Below are 25,793 nucleotides of genomic sequence, written 5' to 3' on the forward strand. Positions count from 1 at the left end.
ACACAATTGATTTTCTCCTTGAACAGCTTTTCTTATTGACTTTGTTATTTAAATATTTTTTAATCAAAATTATTTTAAAATTCTCTACCAGAATTAAAATAAAAAAAATAGGGGCGCCTAGGTGGCACAGTGGATAAAGCACCATCCTGGAGTCAGGAGTACCTGGGTTCAAATCTGGTCTCAAACACTTAATAATTTCCTAGCTGTGTGGCCTTGGGCAAGCCACTTAACCCCATTTGCCTTGCAAAAAAAAAAAAAAAAGAAAAGAAAAAAATGGAAATTTAGGAGGTGGTCTTAAATTGGGGAATGACTAAACAAATGATAGGATCTTTTATAATTTGGTCATATTTTTCTTTTTGGAGTTCATTGTGGTATATAATATTGGATGTTGTTCAAAATTAATTTTTTTTTTAAAAATTACTTCCCCAATTTTTTGGCAATCTTATGAATTAGGAAGAACTTTGCCTGGTTCATTATGGGTTTGGGTTTTTTGAACAGTGATGATCTTCTGAGACAGTTGTTTCCAAATTTTGTTTCCCCAGTCTGTTCCACTGTTTCACTTTCATGGTTTTTTTTTCTTAACCAGTAGCACATAGCTTTAAAGATTATTAGTTTATTACATAGTTTGAGATCTCATAATTTTAATGATAATAGCTAGTATCTGTATAATACTTTGAAGGACACCAAGCACTTTGTAAATATAATTTTAATTTATCATCATCTTAACCCTATTTAATGGGTACTATTTTTATCTTCATTTTACAGATGGGAAAACTGAGGCTGAAAGAGGTTAGGGGATATCTCACCATGGTCATACAGTTAGTAAGTATCTAAGTAGATTTTGAACTCAGGTCCTGAAGTCTATGGATTGGCCCGCCTAATTGCCTCTAATGTTAGCCTCCCTTGATTTCTTTTTTTACCTTATGTCTCTTGACTCTTTGCTCCTCAAAATTAATTTATTATTGTTTCATCTAGTTTTTCTATGGAATTTTCTATGAAACTAAATCTGGAAATTAATTGAGGTAGTATCATCATTTCCCATCCAATGACCTACCCAGTTATTTTCAGTCTTCCTTTATTTCTGTAGTATTTTGTAGTTGAAATTATACAGCTACCAATTATGTCATGTTCGATTGACATCCCAAATTTTTTATGCATTTTGTAGGTATTTTGAATAGAGTTTCTCTTTGTATGTCTTCCTGCTGAATTTTCTGAAAAAAAAATTTAGCAAGATTGACTTTTCTGAATTTATTTCTTATTTTACTACTCTACTAATTATTAACTCTTTCAATTATTTTTCCATCCTTTTATTTTCTTAGCAAAATGCTAAATCCTACAAGTACAAAATACCATTCCCCTCTTTTTCCCTATGTATATTTCCTCTGTTTTTTTTAATACCTGGTATTTTTGAACACCACCAGAAACAGTGGGCAGCTTTGCTTTTCTGTGATCTTATTAGAAAAACTTTTAGGGTGTGTGTTGTGTAGAATTGTATTTATTTTTATTTATTGTTGTTTTTCCTCACATAAACTTTCTCACGAAAACTTTACATCATATTTAGGAAAGATGCTTCTACTCATTCCTGTGCTTTTACGAAGGGCTATAAAACATCACTTAGTACAATGTTTTGTCAAAGGATTTTTCTTTCTTGATATCATCATGATAAGCACTTTACTAAGTAATGGAGATAAGATAGAAAACTAAGAAAATTCTTGTTTTTAAGCAGCTCACATTCTAATTAAAGAGATGATATATATTAGAGGGTTAAATTAAAGAACAGCTATGACTATAGCAGGGTAGATGACAAGGCTTACTTATGGTAGTAGAGCAGGTCATATAGCAGTGCATAGGGGTCTGGAGGCAGAGTAGCAAGACAAATATAAATAAATTTGTGGTTAGGTTGTGCAGAACCCAGAAATTGTGCCCTTCTTTACTCTTAATTTGGGGAAAAGAAGTCCTAAGGAATTTGAATTCTTTTCTCCATGCATTATTATTGCCAGACCCAAACAAGTCTAAACCAAAACAAGAAAATAATCTACTATTTCTCTTAATGTTGCAACATTCTTGTATTCTTGTTATGAATCCTACCTGGTCATAATAGATAATTTTTAAAATATATATTACTGTGGCTTCTGGATCTCTATGACCCCCCAAACCACTTCACAACAGAAATTACTCAACAAAGATAAAAAACTTAAACTGCTCCATAGTCCAGGATACCCAAAATCCAAAAGAAGGTATTTAAAAAAAAACAAACCTCTAAACTTACACTGTCCTTGAGCTCATTCAGCACACTTCCCCTTTCTACTACACTAATAGCAGGGAAACTGCACTACCATTCTTACAACACATGCAGACTTGCATTTAAATCCCTATCCCTTTTTCTAGTGTTTTGGAGACACCAGCTCCAGGCTATGGACATTTCCTTGGGATTCAATAGCCAGTTTTGCCACAGCTCTTCAGGACCAAATAATGTTTTTTGTCCTTTTTCAAAGAAGACTATCCCATTACAGACAAGCACATTAATTTGAATTTGAGCAAGAGGGATGCTGTGCTAAGTCAGCAACCTCACTTTCTCCTCCAAAACCATCTGGATCAAGTGGCCAGATATGAATCAGGATGACTGGAGATGGCCCTGGATGCAAGGCAGTCAGGGTTGAGTGACTTGTCCAAGGTCACACAGCTAGTAAGTGCCAAGTGCCTGAGACCAGATTTGAACTCTAGTCCTCTAGCCTTTATCTACTACTGCAACCCAGAAACACAGTTCTCATCTTACAGATCTGCAGGTAGAGAACTGAGGAAGAAAGAGAGTAGGACAGGTCACTAGGACAGGAAATAAAGTGGATGCCCATCAATTAGAGAATGATTAAACAAATCATTGTAAATTAATGTAATATTCCTGTGCTATAAGAAATGATGTGTGTGATATACAGAGATGTATGGAAAGATCCATATGAGCTAATGCACTATGAAGTAAGAAGAGCCAAGAAAATAATACACATCATAACAGCAATGTTATGTACATGGAAAGAATGAAACACAATTATAAAGATCAAATGGTACTCAAATGAAGAAATATGAGAAAATAATCCCAATCTACCCCTTTGTCAAGGTGAGATGTCTATAAGTATTGCATATCGTATGTAATCTTAGATGTTTTCAATTTATCAATCAGTTGGACTGACTTTTTTTCTCTTTTTTAAAAAATTCTGTTTGTCACATAAGGTGGAAAGGAATGCAAGAATTAGTATGGTAATGTAAGAAACAGAAAATATCAATAAAATATATTTTAAAACAGTAGCAATATTATAAAAAACAATCTTGAAAGTTGCAAGGACTCTAAGTATAATTACCGTTTATAATTCCAGAGGACCACTAATGAAAAATCTGCTATTCATTACAAAAGGTGATGTATTTAGTATAGAGAATGAGACATGTATGTGTGTATGTGTACACATGTGTATGTGCAGAGAGAGAGAGAGAGATACAAATACACATGGTCAGCTAATGGCTCAGTGAATAGATTCCTCTTCTTTTGTTCAAATCTAGCCTCAGATGCTAGCTGTAGGACCCTGGGCAAATCACTTAACTTTATTTACTTCAATTTCCTCATCTGTAAAATGAACTGGAGAAGGAAAAAGCAAACCACTCCAGTATCTTTGCCAAGAAAACCTCAAATGGGTTCACAAAGATTTGACAGTTGAAATTACTGAACAACAACATACAGATAAAAATTATATGTACACACACATACATATCATATACAGCCTTTGAGGGAATTTCTTTTGATTGACCATGCCTTTTGTTCCAAAGCATATGTTTTCCTCCCCCCCCCCCCCAAAGAGGGTAAGAGGAAGAGAAAAAATGTATTTCTGTTCATTTCGAGAAAAAAAAGAGATTGAAGGGTCCTCCAGATATGGAGTATTGCATCTACTTTCAGACAGGGTAATTGTATTATTGGTTTCAAGTGTTCTTTCCTGAAGTAGAGGCAATTATAAGGGTTTTCAGTGTGAAAACAAAGCATTACAATAAAATTTAAATCCATAGAGAGAGCAGTTAATTTAATATTTTATATCAATATTCATAAATGTACATATATACTTATAAATATACATAAAGATGCATATTTTCAAATATACATAAGTTTTCTGTTCTCTTGTTTGAGTAGTAGGGTCAGATTTGCCTCATTAAGTTGAGTTTGGTAAGGTTTTTTTCCCCCTCAATAGAAGATGAACTGACCAAGTAACAGAGTGGTTAATTAAAATATTTGATACAATTCACTTATAAATTCATCTGAAACCTGAGGATTTTAACTTTGGGAATTCATTTGTGGTTGTTTAATTTCTCATTTTGACATCAGGTTGTTCAATTTCTTTATTTACTATGCTATTAACTTAGTTGATTTAAATTTTTGTAAATATTTATCAGTTTCATCTAGTTTTCTTAGGTTTGTTGCCTTATAGTCAGGTATAATTTCATTTTTTCCTGCAGTTTTATTTACTCTCTGTGATGAATTCATCTTCTCAATTAGAAAGTTATAGCTTAATTTTCTTCTCTTCCTGTCTGTTTTTCTCACTTAATTAGCTTTTAGTTGTCTATTGCTCCTTAAAAACATTTTTTTATTTGCTATCTCAGTATCATTTTTCTATTTGATTTTTGTTTACCTATGTGACAGGATATAGTAGAAAGAATCAGAATCTGGGTTTAAGTCCTGCCTTTGATACTGAGACCTGTATGACTTTGAGCTAGTCACTTACCTTCATCTGTGAATTTAGAGGATTAGATTAGATGGTCTCTGAGGTGTCATCCAATTTAAGATCAGTATTTTTCAACATCTGCCATTTTCATCTTTTGTTATCTTTACCAATCTGATGGATGTAAAGTCAAAACTAAGTTGTTTTAATAAGCCTACATTTTAAAAATCATTAAATTATCTGTTCATATGCTTTGGACACTAATTTTCTGGGGAATGACTCCTGTTTATAGCAATATTTGTAGCTATCAGACTTTTGTCAGAGAAATTGCCTGTAAAGATTTTTTGCTCTTGCTAGAAGCCTTTTAGTTTTTTTGCATTCAAAATTGTTCCTTCTCTGTTATATTATCCCTCTATCCCTTTAAAGATTCTGGTCCTAGTGATTATCAATCTTGATGAACTTGCTCACTCCATCAGTGTAATAATCGGGGACAATTTTAGTGTATTTGTGATAGAGAATACCATCTTTATCCACAGAAGGATCTGTGGAGTTTAAAGGAAGACCAAAGTTTATTATTTTCAGTTTGTAAAAGTTGTCTTCCTGTATTTGTAATTTTGCTATTTATAATGTTTTTTTTTTTCCTTTTGGATCTAATTCTTCTCTCACAACAAGTTCAATTTCAATCTTCGCTTATCATGGATGCAAATGTAAAGTCTATAATCAGATTGCTTTCTTTGGGGGCAGAGGGAAGGGAAAAAAAAGTATAAAACTCAAAACTCACAAAAATAAAGGATTGGTAAAAACTACCAAAACCTTGGCTCAGTGTTCACATTAAAAATGGCATGTTCTTTAAAAATAAAAAATTCTGCCCCTAGCTATAGTTGGAAAATATATCTACTTCCCTTTCTCTAGATAAGTTTTGTTAGTAATTAACAGAAAGACTGATGACTTTTGTGGGTTCATTTAGATTCTATTTCCTTGACTCCCAATCACTTCCAGCATCAAATGCAAATCCTGTTTGGTGTTCAAAGTCCTTAACTTGGGCCCCTCCTACCATTCCAACACTCTTATACTTTTACTCCTTAATCCATTGTTGAATCATGGTTTCCTTGTTGCTAGGACAAAACTCTTCATTTCTCCATTGTGGGCATTTTCCTCTGACTGTTCCCCATGCCTATAATGCTTTCCCTCTTCATCCCTGCCTCCTGCATTCCTCTGGCTTTCTTTAAGTTCCATTAAAAACTCAACACTGAATTCCTACAGGAAATTTTTCCTGTCTTCTTTTAATTCTAGTATTTTCTTTCTCTTAATTATTTACCATTTATCATATATATATATATATATATGCATATATATATATATATATATATATGCCACTTTTCTTAATACTTAACACAGTGAGTGGGTGCTTAATAATTGTTTACTTTTTGATTAACTTTATTAGTTATTTTTATATTAATTTTGATCAAATCTCTAGTGTCTCTTAAAGCATCATATCATGTTCAAATGGTGATGATTTTGCTTTTTCTTTGACTATTCTCATATATGTATGTCTTATTACTTTAACTTGAATTTCTAGAATTATGTCAAATAATAGGGATAACAATGAACCTCATCACTCTAATATTGGATCTTATTGGAAAAGCACCTAGTGTTTTTTCCTTACAGGTAAATCTTGAACTTAGTTATATGGTTGATAGCATAATAAGAAAAAATTGCTTATTCCTATACCTTTTTTAGATATAAATGAGTTGTCAAAAGCTTTTTTTGTAAAGGTTTGTGGTGCACTCATGAGATGTTCATTTTTTGTTATCAGTATGTCCTATTATGTTTATAATTTTGCTTATATTAAGCTGATGTGTATACGTCCAACCTAATCACCACTAATCTTTTGATCTAATTGTTTTTGGTATAACTCAAACCTAACTGTTGTTAGTCTTTTTGAATATTATGTTATAGTTTCTTTACTAATTTGATATGTTTGCATAAATATCCATTAACAATATCAGTTAATTTATCCTATAAAACTATATAATAGTAGAAGATAAAATAACATGTTCAATTTCTTTTTCTGATAATGATTTGAGTCCAATGCTAAATAAATTATTTCCAAGGTCTTTTCTTTTGCCTTTTAGTATATAAAAGGTCAAACTTTCTTTTTATTATAATTGCTGCATAATCTTGAGAAACTGATTTTGTGTTACTTGGTCTCATTCTTCCTACTGCTTATAATACTAGTTGATTTTTTTTTGTTTTTGTTTTCATAATCAACTTTTCAAAGAGGGATTTTTAAGGTACAAAGGATATAAGGAGTCAGAAAAAGGAAAAAAAGCAGTACAGAATCCCATATGGCCTTATAAATAAATTGATATCTGTCATAATAAAATAGAGCTGAATGGAAAATCCTTTGATTCTTGAGGTAAAATAAGAGCTAAAGGAGAGCAAGGAAGTGACAGTTTTTCTGTTCTCAATAAGTGGGACCTCTGAGAGAATAGAGAAAGAGCCATAGCAGGAAGGGTCTGAGATGGTGGTAAAGAGGGAAGGATGGTGTGTTTTAGTTTAGTGGGTAAAATTAAGTCTCAAAGAATTTCCATGTTATGGGGGTATGAAAAGCAAGTTTTATGCATTTAGTAAGAAACATAGATTTTTTTTTTCCTGGGGTGGGATCAAGACACAACATTTGCTTCCCAGGCAAATGTCTCCAAAGGGATGGCCAGAACCCAAAGTTACCAGTAGTATATAAATACAAAAATAAAATGCACTAGTTTTAGGAGTCTTCAATCCCTGCCTCTAGGACCTTTCCCTCCCTCTGATTGGAGAAGTTAGAAGATGCACATTGTAGAGATCCTTGACCATTTAAGAATAATACCCAAGGAATTTTACTTACCATTTCTCACTTAGTAACATTTCTGGACTTCGTGATCTCTAAAAACATATCATTTTGCAAGATGAAACAAACTTGGAAACTCCCCTGGAATCCCATCCCATCTCTAATTGGAGAAGTTGGGAAGTAGACATCTAGGAGCTGTCCATTGATATTCTAGCATTTAAGGAGGGCTCTCAGGGAATTCTCTTGTCTCTTGGACTTGGTAATCTCCAAATCTCAACATTTGGTAATATGAAATCAGCCCAAAAATTCATACCTCTTCAGATTTCCCACCCCAGCGGCATGAATTTAGCATGTTACACAATAAATCAAGTAGTCATGTATAAGCTATACCAAATTGCTTTCTCGGGGCGGGGAGAGACAAGGAGGAAGAGAATTTGGAACTCATTATGAATTGGGGAAAATATTAATATATTATTTTAAAAACTAAGTAGCCTCCCCCAGTTCATTTGCAACTTCTTTTTATGTCCTGTTTCTTCCATTATTTTGGGAACTTCTTGAGGGCAGGTATTGTTTTATGCCTTTCTTTGTATCTTCACCACTTAGCACAGTATCTGGTATGTAAAATAAGCATTTAATAAACATTTGTGGAATCTGACTGAGAAATGGTAAATGGTTGTGGTAAATGTATTGTTTGGGCTATGTAGTTAATAATTTAACTATTTTCTTCTAGGAGGAAGGTAGTGCAGAAGTTTTCAATATAAATAAAAAGAAGGAAGAATGGGACAAAATCTCTAAATGTGCTAAAACATAAAAATGTAAAAGAGGTCAAAACTAGGAGTCCAAGTTCCACCTTCAATGATCATTATAAAATAAACAAAGAAATCTATAAATGGGAGAATAATTCAGAAAAGACTAGAAGGGAATAGAAATGGGAGGCAAATTCAATCACATTGTTGTTAATAGTGTCCTTACAGTACTGGTCTGATGGGCACTGGGTCAGACTCTAGTCAAAAGGCTACAGCAGATCCTTGAACATTCTACTAATGTTTCATCAGTGGAGATCCTATTCACTGATGATTTGCCTGCATTTATTCTCCATTAGCAAGTTCTCACGTCTCTTACACTATATTCTTTATCCCTGTGATGAAGAATTTCCTTCTTTCTGCTCTCTTATCCCCCCACCCCAATCCTTCCACAATATCTTACCAAAGTTTATCTGTCTCTATTATGGACCCTCTGGCAAATTAACAGAGTTCTTTTAATTTTAGACCTTTGTTTCTCATGTTTTGTTATGGGTTTTCTGGATTTTACTGAGACAGGCATTATTCCAGTATTGATTGTACCTTCTCCATCTCATTGGTTCTAGAGGTGGAGTTCTTTGACACTTTTAAATTTTGTACCATTAGTACCCCACAATCTTTCTTTAAGATTCAATGTATTCATATTTTTCATGCAATCTAGATCCTGGTGGCTACCTACCTTTCCCTACCCCCCAAGTTATCTTTCCATCTTTTTCAATAAATGTCTGATTCTCCATCTCCCTCTTTTTGCCTTCCTACTAGAGGTGTTCAGAAGGTAAGTTGATGTTTCCCCAGATACTCCAGTCTTCTAGTTCCTCAGTCCACTTAGGTCCTATGTCTTATTCATGTGCTCCATTTCAGCTACATACATCTTAGAGGCTCTTAGCTACCACACCTTAGCTACATCTTAGCTCCTCAAGTTATTATACATACACAAAACAAAAACAAAAAAAACTTTCTTTTTTCCCCATGTACCTTCCCATGTAGGTCCAAAAGAAGTTTTCCATGATTATAACAGAATATGCTCATCATGAGATGCAACTAGGGAATAGTGGGGAAAAAATAATTTTAGAGTAAAAGGACTTGGCACAGGACCACCCAATATGGTGTGCCCTCATTAGAGAAGTACTGGGCTCTATGAGAAAAGTAGAATTGAAGTAACTCATAGGAAACATGAGATGAGCAAGCTTAGAGAACCTCCCCCCACCCCCAGGTGTTCACATGGACTATTCGTGCCCTACCTGTGGTAGAGCATTCACAACTCTATTGGTCTGATCAGCCATAGTCTGACACACTATGACTTATCTCTAACATAATGATGTCATTTTGGTCTTCTTTGATAATGAAGGACAAGAACCACTCAACTCCCCTCCACATACTATGTATTCTAGCCATACTGCTCTACTTAGTTCCCTATAAATGTCACTCTATCCTCTGTCTCCATGGATTTGTCCTGATTGGTCCTTATAATTGCAATAATCTCCTCATCTCTGTCTCTAGGAATCTCTGATTTTCAAAATGAAAACCAAACACCACTACATGAAGCCTTTCCTGATGCCATTTTCACCTTCTATTTCAGCTAGTATGCCCCCCCAATATTTTCTTGTATTCATTGTGTATATGGTTTACAAATACTTTTATGTTTACATTTTGTCTTCCTTCCAGAATATAATTTACTTGGGGGCAGAGATTGTTTCACTTTTGTCATTTTATCCCTAATACTTTGAATAGAACCCAGCACAATGTTGACAATAAATCTTTTTCATTTACTAATTGAAAAGTCACAACATAAACAATTGGAGGAAAATGCAAAGCAGTAACTACAGCTATGAGATTTCTTAACAGGCAAAGGTAAAAGTAGCTCTTTTCAGTTTCATGATGTTGAAAAGTTTTTGCCTGAACAAAATATCACTACAATGAGAACAGTTTATTGAGGAAAAGATTTTCAAAGTATTTTACAAATGTTATCTCCTTTTATCCTCACAGTAAATCTGAGAGACATATGATATAGTTATTCCCTTTTTGCAAATAAGAAAACTGAGTCTAATAGAGATTAAGTGACTTGCCCAGTAGGTATTTGAAGCAGAATTGAAACCTAAATCTTCATAACTCTCAATTCCAGCCTTCTATCCAATAAGCCTTGTTTCATAACATATTAGCTTTTGAATTTTTTAATTACAAGTCATTCATCTTCACCAAAAATGTATTGAAGGTATTTTTTTAAGTTATAGGATTTTTGTTACTGTTGTTGTTTTGGAAGCAACATCTATATAAAGATAATTTTCACTGAGTTATAAGATTTCAAATATTCTGGAATAAATATTGATATATATATATGATACTATATATTGTATAACCTCTTTAGGACAACTTTATAAATAATTTATGATCTGACATTGCTTCTCCCTATAGTTCATTTCAATATGTGATACCAAATTTAAGCCTAAACTATTAATAGATCAGGTTAAGTTATCCTTAATTTAGGCATGGACTCAATATCAGTGGAAGACATGGTGGATAGTGGATAGAGCACCTGGCATATAATCACAAAGACCTGAATTCACATCCAGCTTTTGATACTAACTGTGTGACCCTGGACAAATCACTTAATTCTGTTTGACTCAGTTTCCTCATCTGTAAAAAGACCTAGACTATTCCAATAACTGCCAGAAGAATCCCAAGTGGGATCATAAAGATCCAGACACAAATGTGCATGTGTATTGGATCTAAATTTAAATATGAACTAAAAATCCATCCAAATATCCATGGATTTGAATATCCAATAATACTTTTTTCATTACACCAATTGTTAAAAATTTTTAGGGGACAGTTGAAAGGACAGAATAAATTTTCCAGTTAGGTTTTTAAAATGTCATAGCAATGAACCAGTGGGAGGTCCTTTAAGCACCAGGAGCTATAAAACATCTAAATTCATTATAGATCATGATAGGATTTGAAGGGACATCAGAAGCCATCTAGTCTTGTACCTTCATTTTTACTAGATGAGTAAATTGATCCCCAGAGAGGTTGTAGCATTTGCATGATGTCACACAACTAAGTAAGCATCCACATCAGGATTTGAACTCAAATCCTTTGAATAAAATCATTTTTCCCCTCACTATTCCTTAGCTGCAACTCATAATGATAATGTGCTTTTATAATCATGGAAAAATTAGATTATTTTGGACTAATTTGTTTTAAATTAGGAATCTACATGAGAAATGTATATGGAGAAAAGGCAAGAGCATTTTATATATTTGTGTGTATGCATGTGTATAACTTGAAGAAAACCCCAGCTAACTTACATCTTATGTGAATTAGTTGGACTTTATAAGCATAGGTTTATCCAAGTAGCTGCAGTTTTAAACCAGAATTTTATTGTTAACTATTTTCAGAGTGAAACTTTTCTAAAATAGACTCTTAAGTTTCTGTTGCTTCTTTAAACAGATTATAATGAATATAATACAACTTTATTAGAAACTCAGGATAACTCCTTATGAATATTGTATTGTAAATTATCACATTATACTGTGAAGTATTTATCTGCATCGACTTGTATGTAGCTTATGACACTGTCAGTCACCCTTTTATTGCTGCTGCTTTCTTTTCTATAGCTTTTGTAGCAGTACTCTCCCTTGGTTCTTCTCCTACTTACCTGGCTGCTTCCCAGTCAGTATTTATTTATTTGCAGAACCTTCATCCAGGTCACACTCAGTAATCCTAAACATCTCACTTCTATCCTGGGTTCTCTTCTCTCTATACTATTTCGCTTGGGGAATCTCATCAGCTCCCCTGAATTCAATTATCATTTCTGTGCTGATGATTTCCAAGTCTACTTTTCCAACCTTAACCTGTCTTGCTGACCTCCCAGCTTAAACTGAATGTACTGTAGACATCTTAAATGCAACATGCAAAAAATTCAACTTACTTTCTTTTCTCCCCATTCCACTTCCCCAAAAACGCATCCCTTTCTAATTTCCCTCTTCCTTTTGAGAGTACCACTGTGCTTCTAGTCCCCTAGTTTCAAAACCTAAGTGGCAACTTCAGTCCTCACTATCTTCCATCCCCACCCCCATATCTTTCCTGTTGCCTGGGCCTCTCAGTTTCACCTTTGCTACATCTCCTGAACACATCCCTTTTTCTCCCTGACATTATCACCATTCTGATGTAAACTCTCTTTACCTCACATTTAGACTACTGCAATAACCTGCTGGTGAGTCTGCCTGCCCCAAATCTCTCCCTACTCCAGTCTACTCAACCACTAAAGTGATTTTTCTGAAGCTCAAGTCCAACCATATCACTCCTTGCCCACCCCAACCCCAATCAATAAATCCTAGTGACTCTCTATCACCTGCAGGATAAAATACAACATACTGACTTTCAAAATCCTTCATAGCCTACCACCCCCCACAACACTTTTCCAGTCTTAGACCTTTCACTTCCCTAGTCTCTCCCTTCTCCTTCCCCCACATTCTTCATTCCAATGACTCTGACCTTGACTGATAAAATGCCATCCCTTAGCTTTGGATATTTTTACTGGTATTTTCTCTTATATAGAATGCTCTTTCCTCATCCTACCTCTTGGCTTTTCAGGCTTCCTTTAAGTCTCAGCTAAAATCCTATCTTTTATAGGAAGCTTGTCCTGATTCCCCTTAATTATATTCCTTCCCTTTATTATTTCATGTTTATCCTACATAAAACTTGTTTGTCCATGGTTTTTTGCATGTTGGCTCACCCATTGTACTGAGTTCAAAAGCAGGTATTGTCATTTGTTTTTGTTTCCTGAATGTTTAAAGTGACTGGCACATCACCTTATAGGCTCTTAATAACTTAATTGATTTGACTTGACTATAAAAGCAGAAGCAACTTTTATATGATATAGATCTTCTTCCTTTTCCCATACACATGAGATGCTATATGCTTTCAAGGGATTCTGTGGTATATGTGACAATTTGTGCCCCCATAATTCATACCTGCCATATGAGTAGAGGTATCTGTTATAGCTATGCTTTCAGGAATTGCTGAAGTAGAGTAAGTTAGTTGTTTTCTTTCTCAGACTGCAGAGTTATTTTGTCTTCCCTTTCTGTTGTTGACTTCCTTCTTTGCTGTAGAGCATCTGTTGCTTGCCCCTTAATATTTGCTATTGCCATTGCTTCATTTATTCACTTAACAAATATTTGTTATGAATGTCCAATATACTAATAGTTTCGATTGCATAAAGATGAGTAATCACTGCTGTCCTCTTCGCACTGATTTTCATTTTATTTTTTGTCATATCTTTTCTCCTGTTGATTTTCCTCTGTTTTACATAAATAACAGGCCTTTCAAAGACATGACAGCCAGCTAAGTTAGTTACTTGTTCTATGATGTAAACAGAAGCCAAACTGGACCCCAGTTTTTACATGTGTAAAATGGAAATAATACATGTAGTACCTATGTCATAGGATTGTTTTGAAACTTAAATGAGATAATGATTATAAAAAGAGACATTGTAAAATTTAAAGAGATAGCTGTATGAAGGTCAGTTATTTCAGTTGTTCTTTCTCTCTGGTCGGTGAACTAGTAATGTAGCAATTGTAATGTTGAGGTCATTGACTTTTAGCTGTTTTTGTTGTTTATTTTCCAGGGACTGTTCCTTCCTGCCAAAAAAATTTTATGGTCTACTTCTGGTTTTGGAGCTGTTCCAGATGTTTGAGCTTCCGATAGCTATTATGAGTACTAACCGAAATTAATTTGATTTATTTCTTTTTTGGACTTGATTAAATAGGCTAATTTTGGTTCATAAAAACATGTTTCAAATTCATGTGAATAACTTAAAAATCCAGAAATCCTTACTTCCAAAACTGTTACATATATATGTATGTGTACATTTAAAATTACTTTACATGTTGGGGAAACTATAGAGAATGTGTGAAATTGTTTTGGATAAATTAAGCTACTTAAGTGTTTGCTGGGTTTGAGTGGTTATTTTCTTAATATGGGCTTTCAGAAATTTCCATAATTAACCTCTTGATTTAAAAAGAATTCACTTCCAAATGATTTCACAAATATATACATAATATAGCCATGAAATTAATATAAAAATGCATGAAGTTAAATATCTACTTTAAAACTTTCATAGTCTGGACTTTCCACATATGAAAAAACATCAGTCTCTAAATTGTAAAGACTGATTTGCAGGAAAACATTTTCTTGGATTAATTATCTAAGTCAGAATTAAGCTAATTTCTTAAAATTAAATTTGCCTTCTAATTAAAAACATTTTTAGTTTTGAATATTATTCATATACACTAGAGAGAATCTTTTTGCTTTTTATGAGAATCTTTTTGCTTTTTATGGTGTCTCCTTAATTTTTATGGTATTAGGAATTGTACAGAAAATGTCTTTTATACTCTATAATAGTATAATAGAATATAATTTAAATGTAGAGAAAGTTCCATAAGTTTAGTTTATATTGAATTCGATGATTTATATTTTAACTCTTTGGTAAGACTCCAGTAGTTCAAAAGTTATGATAAAATATCATTATTAGGCTGTTATTATACCATTAATATGATTATATTGATAAGTTATTTTTTTAAAATGTTGATATTTGTAGATCAAAAATTTAGAAAAAATTTGCTAAATAAATAGGACTTTCTGGATAAGTGATTTAATTGATGTATTCCAACATGGTTTAAAAGCAAGCAGAACTTGGGCAGCTAGGTGGTGCAGTGGATAGAGCACTGGCCTTGGAGTCAGGAAGACCTGAGTTCAAATTCAGCCTCAGGTACTTAATAATTGCCTAGCTTGTGTAACCCCCATTGCCTTAAATAAATAAAAAAAAAATTAAGTAAACAGAACTTGACTAGACTTGTGGGGAAATCTTTATATGAAAGTGTCAAATTTATAAGTCATTATGGAAAACTTTTGAATATAGCTTCATATATTTTGCAGAGCCTTTTAGTTCATGGAGCATTCAGCATATTTATTCTTAGGCTATGTTATTAATAAAATTACATCTCATTTTACATCAATAACTTTCTAAGAAAATGTCTCTTTCAGTATGTGGAACTTGTTGCATTCACAAAATGTCTCTTTTAGTATGTGGAACTTGTTTTCACAAAGTTTCTTTTTTTAATCTTAAAAAATACTTCGCTGGGTTACAAATTTTCTATGTTGAAAAGTTTATGGGTTTAAAAAATGATTGGCAACATAAAAATATTTTCAATACTGAATTTAACAGCATAAAGTGGTGTTATTTACATAAAGTACCTAACAATTATGTTGATGCACTATTATTAAAGAATAGGAAACTGGACTTGTGATTTCATTGGGATAAGGAACTCTCAAATGAGGAAATGTCCTGAAAGTTGGCACCAGGCTTCCTGAAAAAGGTTCATTGTTGATTTTACCAAAATAATTGTGTTTTACCAACTGTTCTCAAAATCCTTGACTAAAACCTAAGGAATCCCTTGACTAAAATCTTAGGATCCTTTTATCCTTTACTTGTACTTAAAGAGAGAAGAGAGGTAGAATACTTGAAGAAGATATTCAGCATTTGGGGGAAAACATAAGGAACATCATGCCTCTTCAACTTGCCTGTTTAAAAATTTCCTACCCTTTCTGTTCCTTCTGTTTCATGTTTCCTTCTTCCAAACCAAAAAGAAAAAATATTGTAAAATGCATTTTTTCTTTATCATATGTCCTCTTGACATTTAAGTATATTTATTTTTACTTTATTTGTTTGAATTTACTTTACTTGTTCATATAGTTTTATTTATTGTCCATTATTAGAGAATAGATTATTTTGGGTAATCAAGGTTTGACTAAATCCTATTTCTTTGAAAATTCAAATTTGAAAATTATAAATAAGCTGAATTTTCAAAGAAATAGGATATAATAAATTCAGGGAAACTGCCATAAACATAATAGCATACCTGTAAAGTATCCTGAAGTATAAATAGTCAAATGTTGAATTAAAGCTGTAGCTTGAGAATTGGCATTATGTACATGTATTCTTTTTTTCTTTTTAAGGTTTTTGCAAGGCAAATGGGGTTAAGTGGCTTGCCCAAGGCCACACAGCTAGGTAATTATTAAGTGTTTGAGACCGGATTTGAACCCAGGTACTGATGACTCCAAGGCTGGTTGGTGCTTTATCCACTGCACCACCTAGCCACCCCTATGTACATGTATTCTAAAAATCCAATCTGTTGTTTGGCATGGGGGGTGAGGAGCAGTACCTGATTTTGTTCTATAAAGTTGTTAGTATGAATTCTAATTTGGATTCTTATTTCTGCTTTGACAGGGAAACATCCTCATATGAGCTTTTAACATACTGTTGTTATGTTCCATTTTCAAAATTGTTCATGACTGAAAAAATTAGAGTATACAAATGTAGTGGAATTTATTTCACTATTAGAAATTATGAAAGAGACTATTTCTGATAATTCTTGGTAGTATTAACTAATGAAGTGTTGTGAAGAGAACCTAGAGAATTTACTACATTATAAAGAAAAATAACTGAAGAATTCTGATTAATCTATTGGCTATCCATGTCTGCAAAGGACCTACATACTGACAGGGATGTTGGATTCAAAGTTTCACCAAAATACTGTTTTACCAAACACTGCCATCTCCATCGTGACGTATCTGCTGAATACCTTCATTCTTGGGTAGAGACTATGGACAAATAGAGCATAGTTTTTCTTTTTTTCTTATTTCTATTGCCAACACTTAACATAGTACCTGGCACATAGTAGGTAACTAATAAATGCTTATTGAATTGCTATATTTAATAATTCATTTATTTAATAAGAAAAAAAGAGTTGCTGTTAGCACAATTGCCATGCAAACCATTTATTCTGATGTTGCCTTTTAACAGGCTTACAACGTTTCTGTAAATTTATCTGAATCAGGACTGCTCTTAATTCTTTAATGTAATCTTGCAAAAAGTCTTTTAAAACAAGTATTTAATCATTAATCACAGTTAAATTAGAATGAAAGATCTCTTCATTTTTGATAGTTTTCACCAATCTGATTGAGATTTTTAAAAAATGCTTTAGTATGCTTTCTCAATCTATTGGTTAAGAATATTTTACCTATACTAGGATTCTTTTTTTTTTTGGTAAGGCAATGGAGTTAAGTGACTTGCCCAAGGTCACACAGCTAGGTAACTATTAAGTGTCTGAGGTCAGATTTGAACTCAGGTACTCCTGATTCCAGAGCCAGTGCTCCATCCATTGTGCCACCTAGCTGCCCCCAAAGATTCTTTCTTAATTAAAGTTTTTTTAAGTTTGTTTATATTATATTAGAAGATATCTGAGGGAAACTTGGCTAGTATTGTTAGTTTTTTGTTTTTATTGGCTAAATTGTTAGGAACTGGATTGAACTGCCCTTACCATAGTGCTTTTTTTTTCCTGCCCTCTGACCAGAAGTGTGAATGCAAATTTATCTTTGAAATCATAAGAGTTAGAAAAGCACTAGCCTTTGACGTAATCTTGAAATTCTTTAATCTTTATGAGCTAGAGCTCAGATATATTACTTTCCAGAAACAGCATTTAGTTAGCACTAAATTATTATAACAAATCCATAAAATCAAAAAGTTCTAAGTTAATTGTTGACTGGGCTACATTTCTGCTGAAAGAATCATTATTAGATAGGCGCATTAAGGGAGGGAAGTTGATTAAATATTAGGAAAAAAGGACAAGAAGAAATCTACATATGGAAAATATGAAAACATTTCACCTACAATTAATTCTTTAGAATATGAATTATTTTTAAAAGAAAATATAATCTGGATAAAGTTATTCAATTTTTAAATTGATATTCCTTTTCAGTGTTCATTGATAAAGTGCTGAAGAGACTTTATCCTTCTGTTCCAAATCAACAACTTCATTCTACATCAGAACCTTCTCCTTCAAAACCAGAACTAGAACCAAGTGAAGTCCAGCCTTTAGCAGGTAAGCAGAAAGTGCTTTTATCTTCAGATATTTTTGCCTTTTGCCTCTTAATTACTAAAACACCATCTATTTGATTTTTCCTGATTTTTACTTAATTTATGCATATTTCATTAACTGAAATGATTGACTTTATAATAACTTTTTAAGTGATGAAGTATTTTAAGGTCAGAATATATAAAAATCTAAATTGTTTTTTCCAGGTATGATCAGTCACTTCAAGTTTCTTTGGGAGGTTTATCTAAAAATGACTTATTCATTATGTTGTGAATTTTTTTTAATCTTCTGACTTCCATTTAAAATCTACCATGATATTTCTTTGTTCATTTAATGCAAATGTAATAGTTTATATGGAAAATATTAATGAAAAAGGAATTCCTGTATTAAATTTCTTTAGATCTTCATTTGGATTTATTCATGATATTGTCTTGGTTATATCAAGCTATAGAATCCTATGAAGCTTTCTTAAAGGAGTTTAACAATCCATGGTGAAAAAAACAAGGTGATAAAGAATTTCTGTTCTCCAAAATGTACAGATCAACATCAGTAGGCCATCAGTACCTGTATATTCAACAAAGATATCCTGTCCCTTTCTTCTACTTTTTAATTTCCTTTTTATGTTTTCTTTTTCCCATTAGAATTTAAGTTACTAGAGGGCAGAGATTGTCTTCTCAAACTAAGTGATAGGCATCATAGTCCTTAAGAGCAGTTATAACATTATAGCAGCATAGATTTAGAGCTGGAAGAGGTGATCTAATCCAACCCACTCAGTCCCAGAGAAGTTAAATACAAAGATGAGCCAAAAGTAACTTACATTGGAATAGACTAGACAAGAGAAAATCATACACAATGGTACAATAAATTCAAAATTTGTTGAAAAAATCAGCCTGGCAGAAATTAGACTTGGATCAGAACTTTATGCCATATTGTACAATACCTTCCTTATAGAATTGTGACCTTTGTATTAAAAAACATACCAAAAAAATAGAAGAGAAGCAGATCATCTACATTTTGAAGATATAGATAAAATAATACATAACTTTTCTAAAATGAAACTGACACAAACCAATGCAATAAAGATAAGAAGGGAATTGTTGAAAAGAGAATAACTCTTTATCTCAGATTTCTGAGATAAAGATTGACTTGCAGGCATTCCCCAATAGGTTCATATGAAAGTATGGGAACAATAATGTGAAAGAATGGTCTAACTCACTAACAATAAGAGAAATAAAAAGCAAAACAATCTTGGTTTTTTACTTTACAACCAGAAAATTTCCAAAGATGGCAAAAGATTGGAAGAGTCAATATTTAAGGAACTGTAGAAAGATTGACCCACTATTATATCCTATTGTTGATAGAACTGTGAATTGGAAAATAATTTGGAATTAGACAAAGTAACTAAAACTTCCAAATCCATTGCCCCAGAGATTCCACTCAATGAATTATGTCCCAGGGATATTCCTCAAGAAGAGACTGATTGATAAGAAGAAAGTCATATCTATTACAGCAACACTTATTTGGGTGGCAAAGAATTGAAAAGAAAGTAAATACCATTATTTGAATAATGGTTAAACAAATTATGTTACATGAATTAATTAAATTATTAGTATGCCATAAGAAATAATGATTGTGATGAATACAGAGAATAATGGAAAAGATTTACTATTTTTTTCAAAAAGAACTTATTATAAAAATCAAGTTTGACCCCAATGAAGAAATCTAAGAATATACCTCCCACTCTCAAGTTACCACCTTCTCTCAAAAAGTAAGGGTCCACAGATGTGAGGCATCACATACACATGCTCAGTGATTTTTTCAATTTGTTAATTGGTATATTTATTCTATTCCTCTTTTAAAAATTTTTTATTTTAAGAGATGGTTCTTTGAGAAAGTAGAAAGAAAGATAAAGGAGGAAATGTAGACCATATAAAAGAACAAAAATTTTAGTAAAAACCTGTTTTAGAAAAAAAACAACATAATGTGAACTTAATGTTAGTTCTTTAGAAAATCAAAGTTATTATTGACAGGATCAAGTATATAGTCCTTAGCCTGGTGTCTGAATAAATAGAAATTTGTTTCATACTGTGGAAGGATCTCCCAAGTCAGTAAACATTTATTAAGCAACCAATCAATCCTTACCCTCAAGGAGCTTCAGTTCTAATGGGGAAGACAAAATGCACAAGAAAGCTGAATGGGGTGGGGGAGAAAAGAAGGAAAAGTAGGCCCTTAGGGGCCTCCTATCAGTGGGAGCATTTCCAGGAGCATAGGGTATTGATGATTATAAATTCCAAGACTTAAGTGATCTTCTAGGATGTAAAGGTTCCTAAGTCATGGGAGTATCCAGAGTAGTGTAACTAAATAGGAAATGAATAAATAAAAAAATTGTTATTGTTCAGTCATTTCAGTTGTGTTTGATTCTTTGTGACCCATTTGAGGTTTCTTGGCAAAGATACTAGACGGGTTTTCCATGTCCTTCTCTAGCTCATTTTACAGATGAGGACATTGAGGCAAACAGGATTAAATGACTTGTCCACAGTTACAACCAGTCAGTATCTGAGGTCAGATTTGAACTTGGGAAGATGAGTCTTCCTGACTCCAGGCTTGGCACTCTTTCCACTGTGCCACAGTGACTGGTTAATTCATAAAAATTTAAGAAAAATATTTTTAACAAATGATACCTGATAGACAGATATTTATAATCTCCATATTATGTAAAATGAAAATCTTTTAAAATATAAAGACCTAGTAGAAGAAATAGATGCCATGTAAGAACAAGATGAGTTCCCATTGTCTGCACATTGTCAACTTCTGGAGCTGTCTCAAAGATTCTTTCAATGACTCTACTAAAGATGAGATTATATCCAATACATTTATTTAGTTACAGAAAGAGATAATTTTATTCATTTGCAGTAGCAGATGGATAATTTCTGTGTCCTAAATTGAGAAGAATAACAAGATCATGATGATGGTAACTTATTTATATAAAACTTTAATGTTGGTAAAGTATTTTCTGTGCATTATCTCATTAGTGACACTCCTTTGTACTCAATGAGGTAGCTACTTTTTTATTCTTATTTTACATGAGAAAAATGAGATTAGAGGTTAAATAACTTGTCTGGTTCCTTAGATTATAAGTGTCTTAGTGGAAATTCACGTCCATATCTTCCAGACTCTAGTTCAGTACTTTATCCATTTTGCTAGTCTCTGTTCTTAATATTGTGATGTTCTCTTTAAAAACTTTAAAAGTTATGTATGCCCTTTTTAGCTAGGTTTTCTAAATCCCAGCCTTTTAAGGAAAGTTGTCTTTCTCAAAGACCCTAAGTATTTGTTCCTGTGAGTGATGGTACCTAAGGGACCAGTCAGTACAAATTAATTAGTAAAAGGACTAGCACTTAAATATTTGATAGGAAGTGGAGCTAAATATTTCATGAAACTTGCTAGCTAGCTGGCCATGAAAACTATTGATGTGGGAACAGAATATTACAGGGTTTTTACTCAAACCAGTGGTATTATATTCCTTTTCTGTTTTCATTCTGCTTTACTGTGAGGCAAGGGAGAAAGGAAACACAGCAGGATTTTGGAATTAATAAGAAAAGGAAAACCCCATAATAACCTTTTTAACAACCAAAGCAGAATGAATAAAACATTTACCATTTTAATAAAAAAAAAAAGATCAAAGATGGAGGAAGGGGAGAAACTACCTGTAAGGGTTTTTGATACTAAATTATTCTGAAGTTCCTATTTGTATCTGATGTCTACACTCTGGTAATAAGCTTTTGACTTAGAAGACTGAAGGTATGCTAATTCCATTCTGGTAAGGATTGTGATTAGTGATTTATAATTGTTTAAGATTAAATGAAGAAAAATTATATTTTAAAACTTAATTCCTTCTTAAACTTGTCTGATTTTGATATTGTTAATGTCAGCATAAATAATGCTTGTACTTTCATATTTTAACAAATAGTTATATTTTTACTTCCCTAAAAGTATAATTAATTGAGTGAGAAAATATTTATCTTAGGACCCATTCTAGCTAAAGGAAATTGCTTATCTACCCTTCTTATAGATATAAGACATTCCAATATATGATATACTGGATAAAAGGCCCTGAGTTAACTTTAATCTATTCATTTTACCTATAAGCCTACTTTTAAGGTTTAAACTCCTACCCAATATAATGAGAAGTTAAATAAAAAATTCAGGCCATAAACAAACTTGTTCATCTTTATTCCTTATTTAATCTTTTGACCATCTGTGTAGAGTATAATTTCCTGAATCTAGACCAGGTCAAAAAGAGCAGTAATGGGATGAGTCAGATTCTTTCCCCCCACTTTGAGCTCTCCCTCCAACTCTTAAACCAACCACAAAGGCTCAAAGATCTCAAAGTAATCTTGGAGCAGAGGTAGTGAGCCAGTCACTTAATATTTATTCATTAATTGCCTACCATGTATTAGGTCCTAAAATGTTCAAGATCCAGGAAAAAAAAAAGGATAAAAACATGGTCCTCATCTTCTGGGAATTCAGATTCCTTTTCAAGAGACAACATGCACATATCTATGAATACACAAGCTATAAAATGAGAAGATCAAGTTGATTCTATTTTGTAATTGATTCTATTGTGTACCAACTACTGACATGTTCTATAACTGCTTAAATCACATTTCATTGTTTCTGGGCTAAATTTAGAAGTTTACTTTTTCAGTTAATCACTTCACTTGGAGGAAGTGTAGTCTATTATCTCTATACCACTAACTGTCCTTGCTGGTGATTAAGTCAGCTAGAATTTACTAGTAAAAGGTTGTTCCTAGCCCCACATTTTCCATATTCAACCAATTATATTGTTATATTGTTTCTCATATCTATGATGCTTTAGACTTTATGACCAATTACATTTTTCCCCCATTTTTGATGTTGCTTTTTTTTTTTTGGATGTTCCTTCTTTTGACTATCAAAATGACCTGTCAGCTCATTCCAGATCTTACTGAGAAGGCCGAGACCTTATTTATTGGCAAATTCAAATTTTGCTAATAAATTGATTGTGCTCAGAGCTCTATGCCTCAGTATACCTTAATTTCAATTGGGACAATATAGTGTTAAAAGAAAATAATCTCTAAGGGAAAGAATTAGTGGGGAGAGGGGAAGGAGAAGAATATACAATGGGAAAAATCTGTTGTACAAAGTGAGATTTGAGCCGAGTCTTCTTGAAGGAAGTCAGGGAAACCAGGAGGAAGGAGATCACGCTAGTAATGAAAGATAGTCAGTGGAAAGAAACAGAATCAGGAGGGTATCTTTACATGTAGGCTTGTAAAATATAAGAAGACTTAAAAGGTCAAATGTCAAAGAGCATTTTATATTTGAATCTGGAGGTAGTAATAGGGAAACAGAGTCCATGGAGAAAGTGAAGTTGGGGAGAGTGATATGACATAGTTCAGTCTGGGTCTGTGCTTTAGGAAAATTTCTTTGCCAGCTAAATAGAAGATGGTTTGAAATATGGAAACACATAGATCAGGGAGACCAACCATAGGCCATTGCAATAGTTCGGTTGTAGATCAGTATGGGCCTGTATCATTGCCAGGGTGGTGGCTTTGTGAGTAGAGAGAAGAGGTTGCCTAGGAGAGATGTTGTGAGGGTAGAATTGGCAAAAGGATAACCACAGAGTTAAGATGTATTGAGGGTGAATGAGTCATATAGGATACCATGAGGGTTGTGCATCTGGGTGACTTGATAGCTATACCTTTAACAGTAACAGGATAGTTGGGAATAGGTAAGGAGTGGAGGAGGCAGGAATGATCACTTTTGACTTGGATATATTGTTCAAAGCAATAGAAGACACTTACTTCCCCACCAGTCACTATTCTAAAATCCTTTCAAAGTTTAAAATAAAAAAAGCTGATGAACACATTTCAGAGAAAACTTTTGTTGTACAAGAGGGAGAAACTGAATAACCATATGTGTTGCTATCCCCACTCTCCACAGATTTCTTTTGAGATTTCAGTTATCTTTTTAAAGAATACCCTTATATAAATCTTCTTTGGATATTTAAATGAGATGTGTGTGTGTGTGAGAGAGAGAGAGAGAAAGAGAGAGAGAGAGAGAGAGAGAAGAGAAGTACCTATAGAAAATGTTTTGATTCTGTTTTGATTTTCCCTTCTAAAAGCAGTATTAGATATGGCTGTTTTGTTGGTTTCATGGAAGCTGATGTAGGAAAAGTTTAGCTCCTCAGAACTGAGTACTACTCTTAAGTCATTGTATAAAGTAATTTTTATGTTCATTTGTGATTATCAAAAAATTTTTTAATTATTGTGTGAAGTAATACTAATATTTTAAGTCCATTTCTGGTAATTATAAAATTGCCAAATAACCCAAATTCAAGGACCATTTCTTAGGCATATGTGTAATTTGGTAATGAAAAGAGTTGTCATGCATATTCTACATAGTTTGTAAGGAATTAGAATACAGAAATATATTTCATCTAAAGTTGTGTCACTCATAATTTGAGAGTATTGAATATCAAAAACAGTCACTCAGCATGATGGTGAGGTTTCAGGTGATCAGTTTATCCTGGAAGGGGGATGATATTCTCTGGAGTGACAACCAAGCAGAGCTGCTGGGGACATGAATCTCATCACCATGCCCTTGACCTGTAGACTTTCCAGCTTAGAAATTGTCAGAGCTTATGTTCCACATAAATTGTTGTTCTTCCTTTGTTTTGAGGGGGGTTTAGTTTTTTTGTTTCTTTTTGCAAGGCAATGGACCAATGCTCTATCCACTGTACCACCTAGCTGCCCCTCTTCCTTTGTTTTTGAAAAGGACCAATGACATGATGATCTTGGGGTTGGATGATGTCTTGTTTTGTGAGTGAATTGGATTTAAGGAAAGCAGAATTATCAGCCTCACTCTGTCCTTCAGTGGCAAGACAAAAGTCAAGGTGACTGGTGATGGCTGGGGATGCGGTAGATGACTTTGTTATCTTCAGTATCTGATCAAACTCCAAGTGTTACACAGAGCCTATTTCAGCTGACTTCGTGGCTGTTTGGACAGATTGTTTCCATCCACACATTTCACCAGGGGAAAATGAGTAATTATTCCTCTAATTCACAAAAAAATTTAAGACTTATAAGTTACCCTTAACCTCCTTTAGCCCACCTTCTGAGACAGTTTTCCTGGGGTGTGACTGCTACTTCTTGGAGCCACAGGTGAGATATATATACATACATATATATATATATAAACTCGTGTCCACTGAGCTGCATGTACACAAAGTATGAAAGTAATACTTTAATGGAGAATTTAAAAAGTCTTATAAATATTGTCTCAGTGAATAGATGGCACCATGGATGTAGAGACAAAAACATATGTATAAATATATCTATGTAATGTCTATGTATTTAGATGTCATTGCTTTTTTAAAATATCGAAGTGAGTAAGCAACATTCAATGTTGAACGGCACATGAGAATGTCTTATATTGTTATAATTTTATTTATTCCCAAATAAGATACATATTTAAGTTGTTATTGATTTTTTGATTG

The 25,793-nt window shown here is 33.1% G+C and overlaps 1 protein-coding gene across 7 annotated transcripts in view; it reads left to right on the plus strand.

The window, feature by feature from the left end:
- The window catches only part of ERICH1 (glutamate rich 1), a 77,886-nt gene that overhangs the window by 7,733 nt on the left and 44,360 nt on the right, over positions 1–25,793 (plus strand). For 3 of the 7 annotated variants that reach the window (XM_074209548.1, XM_074209550.1, XM_074209549.1), the window contains exons 2-4: positions 766–822; positions 13,951–14,039; positions 18,143–18,265. In XM_074209548.1, coding sequence (XP_074065649.1) covers positions 14,012–14,039; positions 18,143–18,265 — 151 coding nt within the window. In that variant the 5' untranslated portion in view covers positions 766–822; positions 13,951–14,011. The remainder of the gene's footprint in view (positions 1–765; positions 823–13,950; positions 14,040–18,142; positions 18,266–25,793) is intronic. The other 4 variants (XM_074209552.1, XM_074209554.1, XM_074209553.1 and 1 more) reach the window with 2 other exon arrangements.

This window comes from Macrotis lagotis, chromosome 1, assembly GCF_037893015.1.
Source record: "Macrotis lagotis isolate mMagLag1 chromosome 1, bilby.v1.9.chrom.fasta, whole genome shotgun sequence".
NCBI lineage: Eukaryota > Metazoa > Chordata > Mammalia > Peramelemorphia > Peramelidae > Macrotis > Macrotis lagotis.